At 40.7% G+C, this 14,295-nt stretch overlaps 1 protein-coding gene across 1 annotated transcript in view; it reads right to left on the reverse strand.

Annotated features, from left to right (window-relative positions):
- Positions 1 to 14,295, reverse strand: part of sdk1b (sidekick cell adhesion molecule 1b) — a 237,533-nt gene that overhangs the window by 114,451 nt on the left and 108,787 nt on the right. Inside the window, exon 5 of the mRNA XM_084401823.1 lies at positions 8,475 to 8,608. Coding sequence (XP_084257949.1) covers positions 8,475 to 8,608 — 134 coding nt within the window. The remainder of the gene's footprint in view (positions 1 to 8,474; positions 8,609 to 14,295) is intronic.

Here is a 14,295-nt window from a genome sequence, read left to right on the forward strand (position 1 = left end):
GTCCAACCCCTGCATATTTTCATACATGTCTATTAGAGTGCAAGGATTTGAAAGAATAGTAAATTCTCTCTGAAGCAATCTCATTTGTACGTTGAACTTGGCAGGCATTGTAATGTCAACACAACATCAAATAGTGACGGCATCTAAAGCTGTTTTCACACTTAGTTGTTTTTTGTTTATCAGAGTTATGCTTTTGGATTTGAATCACGGTACATTTGCATGGCCATTCCAATTGCATATTGACATCTGTGTAATAACATGAAAAACCCATTATTTTGATTGTGCCCTGAAGAGTTATAATGTGCCCCTCAATTTAGCATCAAGCCATGTCAGTAAATGATAGAGAAACTTTAGCTGAGAAAGTTTGTAATGGCAACTTTATAAATGAAATCCAGATGGGACTAATAATAAATAGTATTTTTTTATTTAATTATAACCAACGTTAAAGAAGTATCAAATTTTGAAATCAAACAGAACAGAATAAAATGTTATAATATCAAATTAGGTAAACCTGTTAACTGTGTTAAACAAATTTAATCCAAATTATTATAAATACAGTGAGATCAAACCTTGAATTCAATTTATTTAAAATTCTCTAAGGTTCATACAACGTTTAAATGCCATCAGCATGCTGATATTGTTGCTATTTAAACGGGCGGACCAGTATGCATGCTAAAACCACAATTTATCTACAAATACATACGCATATTAATGAGATACTACTCTTTCTCTCTCTGTCTTTCTCTCTCCAGATGTCATCATCTGGTTTCCATCCTCTGGTCCAGATGGATGCTTACCCTCTCTTCCTACTCAGCCTCTCACAACCACTGACAACATGCAGAGAGATGAGTCACACACAAAACCACTCTTATACTCGCAGAAGACAGTGAGAGCTGCTGAAAAAGTCAAATAAAGTGACATGCTAGCCTCCATTTCCATGGTTACATAGATTCGGTTGTGTTTACAGTGACACTATGAAAGGTGTCCGTGTGAGTTATATGATAGGCTAAACTTCCAAGGTTCAGCTTTTTAACATCCTTACTTTATGATGCCATCTCTCTTTGATTTTGGTCTCAAAATATTAATATTAATGTTGATGCTTGTAATGTGAGCATGTTGTGATATAGTTATGTTAATATCAAAAGCAGTATCTTTGTGCTAATATATACTGTATTTACACACACACACACACACACACACACACACACACACACACACACACACACACACACACACACACACACACACACACACACACACACACACACACACACACACACTGTTAGGGTCATTAAGATAAAAAAAAATGTTTTTGAATATTGTTCAAAACAATGCTTTCTTTCTTTTTTTCTGAATATATTTGATCAAAATAAAGTAAAAACAGTAATACTGTGAAATGTTACAATAAAACTGGTTATTTTTTTTTATTGTAATTTATTCCTTTGATAGCAAAGCTGAATTTTCAGCATAATTAATCAGAAATTATTCTAATATGCAGATTTTGTGTGGAAACTGATCAATCTTTTTCAGGATACTTTGATGACTATAAAGTTAAAAGAACAGCATTTATTAGAAACAGAATCTTTTGTAACATTATAAATGTTTGTACAGTCACTTTTGATGAATTTAATGTGTCCTTCATTGGTGAATGAAAATATTAATTCCTTTAAAATAAATCAATCAAATCTTACTGACCCCAAACTTTTGCACAAACAATGCTTAATTTACTTAAGATTAATTCCCTTTCAAGGGAACTCGCGCTGCGTCGACTGACACTAAGAGAATGCTTCGCGTGATGACGTCTTGAAGCACATGTAAAATCAGTCTAATGGTGTGACAGAACGTCAGAGGCGGGTGACGTCATGAACCACTATAAAACCTGCCCAAAACAGAGCCACGCTAGCTTCTGTGTCTTCAGTAGCGCTCATTGTGAAACTGTCCTTGTCTATTTGGTGTTGTTTTGTCTTTATATCCGAAATTCACGGTTCGGTTCGATACGATACACTGGTGTCACGGTTCGGTATGTTTTCGATACAGCAAAAAGAAAGAAATGCCAGAGAAATTTCCTTGATTTTTATTTTATTTTATTAAAACTAACATCATGTTATTACTTCAGTGGCGAACTCAAAGGCTTTCTTTACTGGATCTCTTAGCGGTGTGTAGTAACAGTGTCGCTTGATCAAGATTGGCTCGCGCTGCATTGGTCCAAACTGATAAACGGTCCGTGAAGCACAAAATAAGGAGTAGCGCAGTTTCATTTCGCTTTCATTACGTTTGTCATTTGCTGTTGGGCAATGTTGTGGTCTCGGCCAGCGTCTCTTTCATTATGAAATGAAAAACACGCTGGCCGCGCGCCTACATTTGAAATAACTACATTTTGGTCTGCAGGAAAAATGGTCCAATGAACTGTTCGGTTTGTAATGTGTACCGAACCGAAAGCCTCATACAGAACGGTTCCATACGAATATGTGACCAGTCACGGAAAGTAGGGACACAAGTCGGTTCTGGGGCATTTTGAGTTATTCACAGATTCTGAAAGTGTAGTCTCCAAGCTTTCCAACGATGTGTAACACATGGAAATCTGATAATATTTGGAGAAGTTATGGCCATTTAAAGGTAGGCACTCACAAACGCACAAAGGGGAGAAAACAGCGTCTAAAGATTCTCACCTCTCTCCTGCTGGGAGTGACAATAGGGCTCATTTACATCTCATTTAGATAAGCCATACCCCCCTGTAAAGCTGTAAGCAAGGGGGGAGCAGAAAGGCCAGGAAAATGTGCCATCAAATAAAAAATAAAAAATAAAGTTTGCAGGTAATATATAAATAAATGTCTCTTAGCATCTACCGATAAAACTGTATAGGCAACTCTTGTGTACACTGAATAAAAAATAAGATAAACTCTAGACAATGTTCAAATCAAAAACAGGATGTGCTATGTGATATGTATATATATATAGTATGAGTAGGCTATTAGTAGGCTATAGCATTCATTTCGGTCGTTTTTTAAATAAGATACTAGCTGAAATGTGTTTTTTTAAATCAAGTGATCAAAGTGCTCGTTGCCGCGGCGATCAGTGGCGCAGATGCAGTGTTTTCTCGTGTGGCTCGCGCACACACCCCATTGTCTTCACTCGACGCGCGCTTCAATCCGTTGCGGATACTCTCTATTCGTTCTGTTTAATATCACAAAGCATAATGCAAACGTTTGTGTGTCCCTGCTTGATATACAACCACTGCTGAACATAATCGTTTTGATGAGAGAAAAAAACTATACGAAAAAAAAAAAATTCTATACGAGGGCAGATTCGAACTCAGACCCTCTGACACGAAAGCTCTACCACTGGACCATTTAAATACATGTTAGAGAAGTTGGCGGATCTATATATTGGCACTGACAACATGTATTAGGCTACATCTCATTAAACGACAAATTAAACCCCATGTAACCTACTATTTAAATCGATTGCTGGACATCGTAATGTTATTGGCGTCCATCTTCATTGAATTTTGAAATCAGATAGAGCCGGCCAGAGCGCTGCATAATAAGTAGCCACGCCGGCTTATTCAGTATGGAAATACACACCGACAATGACACGCCCCTACTGCGTGCTAGAATCTCCGAAAAACAAGCCGATTTAAAACTCAAAATGTACGCTTTTAAATATACCAATACTGCTATCTCAAACATGCAGAGGCTTCTTCGTGATCTCAACTAACAGATTCTGCAAAAAAATGAAAATCACAAATTTTGAAAAAAAAAGCTTCTTTCTCATTTTGCTCGAAAGTTGTGCTGCCGACTTGTGTCCCTGGTTTCCGTGACGGGTCACATATGTGTATCGTTACACCCCTAATATAGTCATGGCAAGCAAGCAGCAGTTCAGGATGTGTGTGTACCCCTGCCCACGTTATTTGGGTGGGGACACACACAATCTTTGTGTAGCTTGTTTGGGTGAGGAGCATGCACAGTCAGCACTCGAGGGTGCTGGCTGTGAGCACTGTGATGTGCTTCCAATGCGGACACTGCGATCCCGCCTGGCGTTCTTTAGCAAGGACTTTAAGGCTCGTGTTCCCCAGGGCTCTGGCGATCACAGACATGGGGTTCGCAAATGGATCTATCAGCGGGGTTAGAGACGGGCCCAGCCTTATCTCTGCCTTCACCTGATAGATCCAGTGCCTTCTCTCAGGGTTTGGAAGCACGCGCTGCGGTTCCTTCCGCCCTGATTGAGGCACAGACACCGCAACTATCTGTTCTGTGGAACTGGACGTTGTCAGTGTCAATGCAAGAGATTCTGAGGATTCGCCACCTCAGTCTCATGCATTTGAAGAGCTGGTTGAAGTTGTGACAAGAGTGGTTGAAGGGTAAGTCTTCGAAGGGTAATACGGATCTGAGGATCGTCATTATCTCTAAGAAGGCTGCGGGGAAGAGGTCCTGACGCACAAGGGCTCCGGCCAATGAGGGCAGTCCCCCCCGAAGTGGAGCGGTCAACACCTCATTATACGGTACCCGTCTCCCTTCGGTGCCCTCAGGGGACCATTCTGCCAACCCTGCCACCTCGTGTGCTTCAGGGCGCAGTGGTCTCTAGCGAGCACATATCTCAAGGACCACCTAGAAACGTAGTGGGGGTCCTATCCACCGTGGTGGGCCCCGAGCAGGTTCTGGTAATGGAACAAGAAGTGGAAACCCTGTTAGAGAAACGGGCCATAGAATATGTACCACCCTCCAACAGGGAAACCGGGTTCTACAGCTGGTATTTCATAGTTCCAAAGAAGGATATTCTTTTTGGATCTTCGAGTGCTAAACGAGTCAGTCATGCATATTCTCTGTTATGTTAACTCTGAGACAAATCGTGCCACAGATCAGATCCGAGGACTAGTTTGTCACGATAGATCTCAAGGACGCATACTTCAACTATCCATCGTTCATATCACAGGAAGTTCCTGAGGTTCGCTTTCGGGGGCAAAGCTTACCAATATCGAGTTCTTCCTTTCAGCCTAGCACTATCACCCCACACTTTCACGAAATGCGTAGATGCAACTCTGGCGCCTCTGCGCCTGCAGGGTATTCACATCATGAACTACATCGACGATTGGTTGATTCTGGCTCAGTCACATCAGTTGGCGGTTCGGCATCGAGATGTCGTTCTCGCCCACATGAAAGAGTTGGGGTTATGGCTAAATGGCAAAAAGAGTGTGCTTTCTCCACTACAGAGGACCACTTTTCTTGGCGTGGTGTGGGACTCAATGTTGATGCAGACACGCCTGTCACCGGCATGCATAAAGTCCATCCTTTCAGCTGTGAAAAGAATAAAGCTAGGCCAGTCACTCACTGTCAAACAGGCTGTTGGGTCTGATGGCAGCAGCGTCCAATTTGATACCTTCTGGACTGTACATGAGACCCCTGCAGTGGTGGCTCAGGACCAAAGGGTTTTCCCCGAGGGGCAACCCCTTTCGCATGATCAAGGTTACGCGGCAATGCTTACGTGCCCTGGTTATGTGGAAGAAACCTTGGTTCCTGTCCCAGGGTCCCGTGTTGGGAGCTTCTTGTCGTAGCAAGATGCTAGCGACAGATGCCTCTCTCACGGGCTGGTGAGCGATCCTAGAAGGACGCTTGACTCGGGGTCTGTGGAGGGACCACCATCTCTCATGGCACATCAACCGTCTGGAGATGTTGGCTGTATTTCTTGCTCTAAAGAATTTCCTTGCAGATCTCAGGGGCCATCATGTGTCACTCAGAGTGGTTTACATCCCTGGGGCCTAGAATATAGAAGCAGGCATCCTGTCGAGACAGGGGCTGAGGCCCGGGGAATGGAGCCTCCACCCCGAGGTGGTGGAGCAGATATGGAGGGTGTTTGGCCAGGCACAAGTGGATCTGTTTGCGTCTCGATAGACGGCTCACTGTCCACTTTGGTTCTCCCTCATGCATCCAGCTCCTCTTGGACTGGATGCTATGGTACAAACGTGGCTGAGGCTCTGCTCCCGGGAGTTCTGGAAAGAGTTTGCAGCTCATAAGGACAGGTCTCTCAACTGAGGTTGTAAAGACCATTCTACATTCCAGAGCTCCCTCCACGAGGAAACTTTATGCCTTGAAGTAGAGAGTTTTCACTTCATGGTGTAGTGACCGTCAGTTGGACCCAGTTAACTGCCCGGTTGGTACAGTGCTGGAGTTCCTGCAGGAGCGGTTCACTGCAGGTCTATCCCCGTCCACTTTGAAGGTTTATGTGGCGGCCATAGGTGCTTACCACATTCCTTTGGGTGGAATGTCTTTGGGTAAAGATCCGTTGGCATCTCGTTTCCTCCGTGGTACTCCAGCTCGTACCAGGGTGCTGACATGGGATCTGGCTATTGTCCTTCAAGGCCTTTCCCTGGCTCCCTTCGAGCCACTGGAGGGGGTTCCGGCTAAGTTCCTGACCCTAAAAGCTTTGTTCTCCTCACTATCACTTCTCTTAAAAGGATAGGAGATTTGCAAGCACTGTCGGTTGCACCCTCGTGCTTGGAATTTGCACCTGGCATAGTTAAAGCGTTCCTTCATCCTAGACCAGGTTATGTTCCAAAGGTCCCCACTAATGTGGCCAGATCTATGCTGCAGGCCTTTTGTCCTCCTCCCTTCCAGAACTCGGACCAGGAAAAGAAAAATCTGCTATGCCCAGTCAGGGCGCTAGATGCCTATGTCCACAGAGCTGCCCTGTGGCATAAATCTGAACAGTTGTTTGTATGTTTTGGGCCCCCTAACAAAGGGTCACCTGCATCTAAGCAGAGAATGAGCAAGAGGGTGGTTGAGGCTATCTCACTTGCTTATGAATCGGTCGGACAGCCTTCACCTATGGCTGTCCGTTCCCATTCTACTAGGAGTATGGCGGCCAAGGCCTCCAAGGCCCTTATGACAGGAGTTGCTCTCCAAGATATTTGTGATGCGTCCTCACCGCACACATTTGTAAGGTTCTACTCTTTGAACTTGGACTCTACACCAGGGTCCCAGGTGCTCTCGTCCTAGTGCTGCTCCTCGCGATTTCACACTGGACAGACACACCCTTGAAAGGGAACGCCTCGGTTACGACTGTAACCTCGGTTCCCTGAAGAGGGAACGAGACGCTGCATCACCTTGCCATTATCTCCTATGTACCTGTCAGCGACTACTTCAGACTTTTACGAAGCTAGCACTGCTCTGTTTTTGGCAGGTTTTATAGTTTCCTGGTTCATGACGTCACCCGCCTCTGGTGTTCCATGACACCATTGGACTGATTTTACATGTGCTTCAAGACGTCATCACGTGAAGTGTTCCCTTAGCGTCAATCGATGCAGCGTCTCGTTCCCTCTTCAGGGAACCGAGGTTACAGTCGGAACCGAGGCGTTCTGTTTCTATTACAATTCCTTCCCTTCCAAACATCTATTCCTATGCTGTTCTATCTACCTCTACCACAAACTTTAAAACACAAACCAAACACCAATATCTGTCAAATCTAAGTACGCCCTGTGTTTTAAATTTGAATATACCAGCAACCGAAGAGTCGCCCCTCTAAAAGGCTTATGGACCAATATGGACAAAAAATTGAAAAAAAATCCCAAAAGCTCTTAAAATTCTTAAAGGTCAATACAGAGGGACATACAAATAATTCTAATAAATTAATTAAAAAGCAATGATTTTGGGGTTAAAAAAGCCTCCTGCTGTCAGCTCTCTACTCATTGCTTCTTTGTTTTTCTCCCGCTTGTGTCCTTGTCATATTCATTCAACTCAAAACTCTGTTTGTGAAATTTCAGGTCCTTTAAAACAACTTTCAACATCTCCTTTGCGTCTCCAACTAAATTTTTTATTAGAAAAAATGACAATTCTCCACATGGTGGATTTGACTGACAGTTGTGAACCTTTTATCCCCAAAAACACTGCAGAAAAACTAATGACTAAAAGAGATGATTTTCATGTGGAACACTTTCCTTAACCTTTTGTTCCTCTAGTTTCACAATCATTTTGAAATGAAATTTAGCAAGTTCTTCTGCAAAGTACTTTTTTGTCACAGCACTTTAAAAAGTAGCTGGTTGTTTAAACAAAGGTATGAAAAAATTCAGCATTAATTAAGAGTTAAAACAACTCTCTCCTTCAGTCCCAGAGGAAGGACAAAATTAATATCCTTTAAAAACCAAACGACAGAATGTGCCACACAACACGCGCGGTTGTTTCAGCAGCATATTGACAGTACAGAGAAATGAGATGGTTGAAAATGTGAAAGGTGAATCAGAGGGTCAATGTTTTTAATTTAAAAGCACATCCACTTCACAAAAAAAGTCAATATTTTGTCCCAGAGAGCCGATCTGAATGAGAACAACATGAAAAATATTACCATTTCACATCACAATTTTCAATATATATATATATATATATATATATATAATCTATCATTGATGACCCATCAATGACAAATTAACGTATTTGACAACATTACATATTACACAACCATATATACATACTGTAAAAACTTACTTGCTATACTCAGGTAAATTGAAGGGCTGGTTTTGTTTTCTCCATTGCGTTCATTAACAGCCTGTACGTAATACCGTCCTGCGTCTGCTGCTGTCGTACCCAACACCACGAGCTGATTGTCCAATGTTATTGCTCTGAAACCAAAAGAGAAACACACAAAACACATGTAAGAATGGTGAACAAGACTGTCCACTTGCGTTTTCATTTCCTTTTTAATCTCAGGGTGACCTGTACCAAATCAATTTGCTTATTTGTAAAACTGAGCCAAGTGAAGTACTAATGAAAGCACATGAGTGTTTCATTATTTTAGTTCTGGATGGCCTCATTGGCGAGAGGGCAACGTGATAATTACTCGTTTCAGCACACGTGCACAAATCAATACATCACTGGACACAATGAAAAATGAACGTGCACAAACACGCATACATGTCCACTTACATTAACCAAGGCTTTTCACCACTTTTTGAACCGATATTTTTATCTCTCTCGAGGACAGGAAAAAAATAACTTGCCAAAGAAAAACACAACAAAATGAATAAGGAAAGAAGGGAGAGTGGGTTTTCATGTTTCTCTATGGCTGGTGTTCAATAGCGCTCTTGTGAGAAACGTCAATAGAGCTTTCAAATTTTCACACACACATGACACAATCACACCTTTATATGAGGCAAGTTTTTAGAAGCACTAAGAGCTCCATACTGTAGTCACCATAAAAGAAGTGTCACCGCCACAAGTAGATGTGCCACACCCAATGAAACTGCTGAAAGCCCCGGACAAAATGACATTACTGTCTGTCAGAACTCCACAGAGATTTTAGACTGCTGCTGAAAAGCCTTGTCTAAAAGTGAAGGGAACGGGGGGGGGGGATACAGACAGATGCTTACACACATCAACTTTTAATTGAAATATAGTATACTATATACAGGTGATATAGAAAGTCTACACAACCCTGTTAAAATGCCAAGTTCTTGTGATGTAAAAGAATGAGACAACGATAAATCATGTCAGAACTTTTTCCACCTTTAATGTGACCTATAACGTGACCAATTCAATTGAAAAACAAACTGAAATCTTTGAGGGGGAAAAATAAAAAAACCTCACAATAACCTGGTTGCATAAGTATGCACACCCTTAAACTAATACTTTGTTGAAGCACCTTTTGATTTTATTACAGCACTCAGTCTTTTTGGGTAGGAGTCTATTAGCATGGCACATCTTGACGTGGCAATATTTGCCCACTCTTCTTTGCAAAAGCGCTCCAACTCTGTCAGATTGTCGAGGACATCTCCTGTGCACAGCCCTCTTCAGATCACCCCACATATGTTCGATTGGATTCAGGTCTGGGCTCTGGCTGGGCCATTCCAAAATGTTAATCTTCTTCTGGTTAAGCCATGCTTTTGTGGATTTGGATGTGTGCTTTGGGTCGCTGTCGTGCTGAAAGGTGAACTTCCTCTTCAACGGACGCTGTTCATAATTCCCTCCACCCTGACTAATGCCCCGGTTCCAGCTGAAGAAAAACAGCCCCAAAGCATGATGCTGCTACCACCATGCTTCACTGTGGGTATGGTGTTCTTTGGGTGATGTGCAGTGCAAACATACCTTATGGAATTATGTCCAAAAAGTTCAACCTTGGTTTCATCAGACCATAACACATTTTCCCACGTGCTTTTGGGGGACCTGATGTTTGTTTTTGTAAACTTCAGCCGGGCTTGGATGTTTTTCTTTGTAAGAAAAGGCTTCTGTCTTGCCACCCTACCCCATAGCCCATTCATATGAAGATACGGGAGATTGTTGTCACATGTAGCACATAGCCAGTACTTGCCAGAAATTGCTGTAGGCCTCTTGGAAGCCTCCCTGACCAGTTTTCTTCTCGTCTTTTCATCGATTTTGGAGGGGGGCGTCCAGTTCTGGGTAATGTCTCTGTTGTGCCATATTTTCTCCACTTGATGATGACTGTCTTCACTCTGTTCCATGGTATATCTAATGCTTCGGAATTTTTTTTGTACCCTTCTCCTGACTGATATCTTTCAACAATGAGATCCCTCTGATGCTTTGGAAGCTCTCTGTGGACCATGGCTTTTGCTCTGAGATGCAACTAAGAAAATGTCAGAAAAATCCTACTAGAACAGCTGAACTTTATTTGTGATTAATCAAAGTCACTGTAAATGATGGCAGGCGTGTAATGACTTCTATTTAACATGAGTTTGAATGTGATTGGTTCATTCTGAACACAGCCACATCCCCAGTTATAAGATGGTGTGCACACTTATGCAACCAAGGTTTTTATTTTTCATTGTTCCCCCCTCAAAGATTTCAGTTTGTTTTTCAATTGAATTTTGCACAATATTATAGGTCACATTAAAAGTGAAAAAAGTTCTGACATGATTGATCTTTGTCTCGTTCTTTTACATCACAAGAACCTGGCATTTTAACAGGGGTGTGTAGACTTTTTATCTCCACTATATATATATATATATATATATATATATATATTTGTGTGTGTGTGTGTGTGTGTTGTGATACTGTATGTTGTCGCAATGAGGGCTTGTTTTTAACACAGTTTTGAAAAGAATAATTTTCGACAAAAAAAAGTGGTGTCTTCCACAAAATATGTATATTTATAATGGCTTTTCAGCTAAATTTAAATAGCAAAATAAATATGAAATTTATGAAACTACAAAAATGGAAAGGGTAAAAACAAAAAACAAAAAAAAACCATTGCTTTCAACATCAGAAATTGTAAATAATTAACCATATAAAATTACAAATTGCCCCGGTCTAACATTATTCTGAAAAATACTTTTGTCCTGAGAACACAGTTTATCATTTCTGTGAAAATATACCTACCATAAAAGTATACTATTATGTTATAGTCTGAATGAATGCTAGTGTGGTTCAATTGTGTTCACTTGTGTACGCAAAAATATGATGATATTGATATTTTATTTTGGAAGACCAAATTAAAATCAAACAAAAAAAATCTATAATCTGAAAGAGCTGTTTGAAACGAATGAACAAGCATTTATTATAGTTAATAGGATACAGCCCTAACAACATAAAATCAACATTTATTTATTGTTGTATTTGATTAAGACGTACATTATGTTGACCATTTAGTAGTGCGCAAGTTATACTTTTAAAAGTTCCCTTTCATTGCAATAGCATGAAAAGAAGCGACAAAAGAGCACTTTTGCTGTCTTTGGAATTCTCTATGTTCCAGGGAAAAAAGTCTCACAGGTTTGGAACAACATGAGGGTGAGTAAATGCTAATAGAATATTCATTTTTTGAGTGAACTATCCCTTTAACAAGAAAGTACAGGAGTCTGTTCTTACAGTACTTATATGGTGAAGTTATCATTTCCATTATATAACCATAAAACATGGTGGAAATTCCAGGTGGAAGGATACTGTTGGGATTACACACTGTAGGGCTGCTGTGAGCAGACTCTTTCAGCACTGCTTTAACTCAACCTCAATAATTTAAATTACAGGCAGCTAAGAATAAAAATGATGCAGTAGCAACTCAAATAATGACAAAGATGACGAAAAAAAATAAAACATTTGTCGTGACTTTGACTATTCGTTTATGTAAGTGTAATTTCTCCCAAATCCTGACGCAATGACAGACCTCCGAAACGGTGGCCAAAGCCTACAGTAATCTAAAAACAGAGGAGCTCAGTGTTTTAATGCATGAGCCACCGTGTAATGTCAATAAAGTCCAGTCATGGGTGACTGTCCACATTTAAATATATAGAGCTCTTTTGTCGACATTTCAGCGAGCGGGTTCATTTTGATTACTGGACACATTTGCTAATGCATGTACGCACATACAGACTCAAGGTGAAAGAGGAGGAACCATTAGAAACTAAACAGCCTATACTCTGACTTCAATATGGCAGAGCTTTTAGGGCAGGAAATGTGAATCAGACAAGCAAACAAGCGGTAAAACAAGAGAGATGGAGAGAAGGATAAGCCTCTGAGATATTTAATGGGCACTGGATGTTGTTCATATCGAGTTCAAGGTGAAATAAAGTCAGAGAGACAAGGAGAGGACAGACTGGGAAAGAGAGAAACCACATGAAAACGTCAAGAATAAGCGTTTTAATCTATCTCCTGTAAGGGGGAAAAAAATCCCTTTGAACTCAGAGTCTTTAATTCCAGCCTCTCCATCCAGGGGAAAAAAAAAGAGGGAAGGGAAGGGAAAATGAAAAAAGAGAAGTCTTGCACTCGGTCCAAAATGAATCCACAGTGGAAAAATCTCAGCATGGGATGTTTTCACACTTTCAGCTTTAACTTTAAAATAGAAGATATTCCAGGCCTTCAACTAATACTTTCATGCTAGATTTAAGAAAGTTAAGTGTAAGGTGAAGCGTGTTATGGTCCAGATTCATTTTAGCTAATTTTACACATTTAAATAGATAGTTTACCTAAAACTGATTTACTCATTTACTTACTCTCACGCTGTTCCAAATCTGTATGATGTACTGTACTTTGTTCTGTAGAAAACTAAAGAATTTTGGACCCCACTGTATCAAACAGGGATTTTTGGCTAAACTATCCCTTTAATATCCCCTAAAAATGATCACTTTTAAAACATCTACTATGTACATCTATAATTAGATGTTTGTGATTTCTAAGTTGATTGCAATTTTGCCAGAACAGACGTTTCATTTGAAGTGAAAAAGAGCAGTAAGTGAGTTTGGAAAAACCTGTTTGGAAAGCACAATTACTTTCATGATTCTGATTTGTCTCTCGCTAGTGGAGCAGAAATCACTTTTATTCTTTAGAAATACACCAACTGTAGCTTTGGCAGGGAATGAGTTAAACCATACACAACGAGTTCACTAAATACTTAACAGCAGTGCTAAAATTATTATAAGGTTGTGACAATAGGGAAAAATAGAGGAATAGAGAGCACCATTGGAAAGAAAGACAGGCAGACTAACAAACTGAGTTTCCAAGCCAGGAAACAGACTAAATTTGACTTTAAAATTGCTCCCAAGGTCACAATAAACATACCTGTACACACAAAAAGAATGCACAATGTGAAATATAAAGGTAAAGAGAGTGTTGAATATTTTTCAGTCATGTTAATCATAGAAAATACATCAAATGCAACATACAATACACTGTTAATTGGTCAAATATGCAACTTTATATAGCTTGCTTAATGCACATATTAAAGATTCCTACAGGATCATTGCATAAAATGAATAATTATGCAATGAAGGACATTAGTGTGCTGTGTATTAATGTGGGAGTAAATATCAGGTGGTGAATTCCAGCTGCAAACGCTAGCTTCACAACAGCCAGCGTTTAGCAGGGATGTTGTTCAGTTGTTAATGAGGGTTACTGTCCTTGTGCATGGTTATTTTTGTGCTTATGGTTATGAAAGTATTTCAAAGGGGCGATGACTCGCATGAAGGCGTATTGTTGGATGTTGTAGATGTCCTGGAGGCAAGGGGATGTACATACATCTGTGCCATTTTTAATTGTTGGTCTCTATCTACGCAAGTAGCAGACATTTTGTGCATTATGTGTTGCACCATGAGCATCATGTTTTTGAAGCCATAGAGGAAAAACTACGGAACTTTGTCGCCATATCTCTGTTCGAAATCTGCAATTGCAGTTATTCGCGGAATTATCAACTTTACGTGGGTTGTGCCTTGGCACGGCACAGCGCGGACGAATCCAATGTTTTGAGGAGAATGTGCGGCTGTCAGTCACCGCGCCGGTGTGGAGACTGTCATTCGGAATCACAGATTCTACTTTTTGGAAGTATGGCCAACATAAGAATTTGTTTGTAAGAACAAGTAACATCCAC

This window comes from Rutilus rutilus, assembly GCF_951802725.1.
Source record: "Rutilus rutilus genome assembly, chromosome: 2".
Lineage (NCBI taxonomy): Eukaryota > Metazoa > Chordata > Actinopteri > Cypriniformes > Leuciscidae > Rutilus > Rutilus rutilus.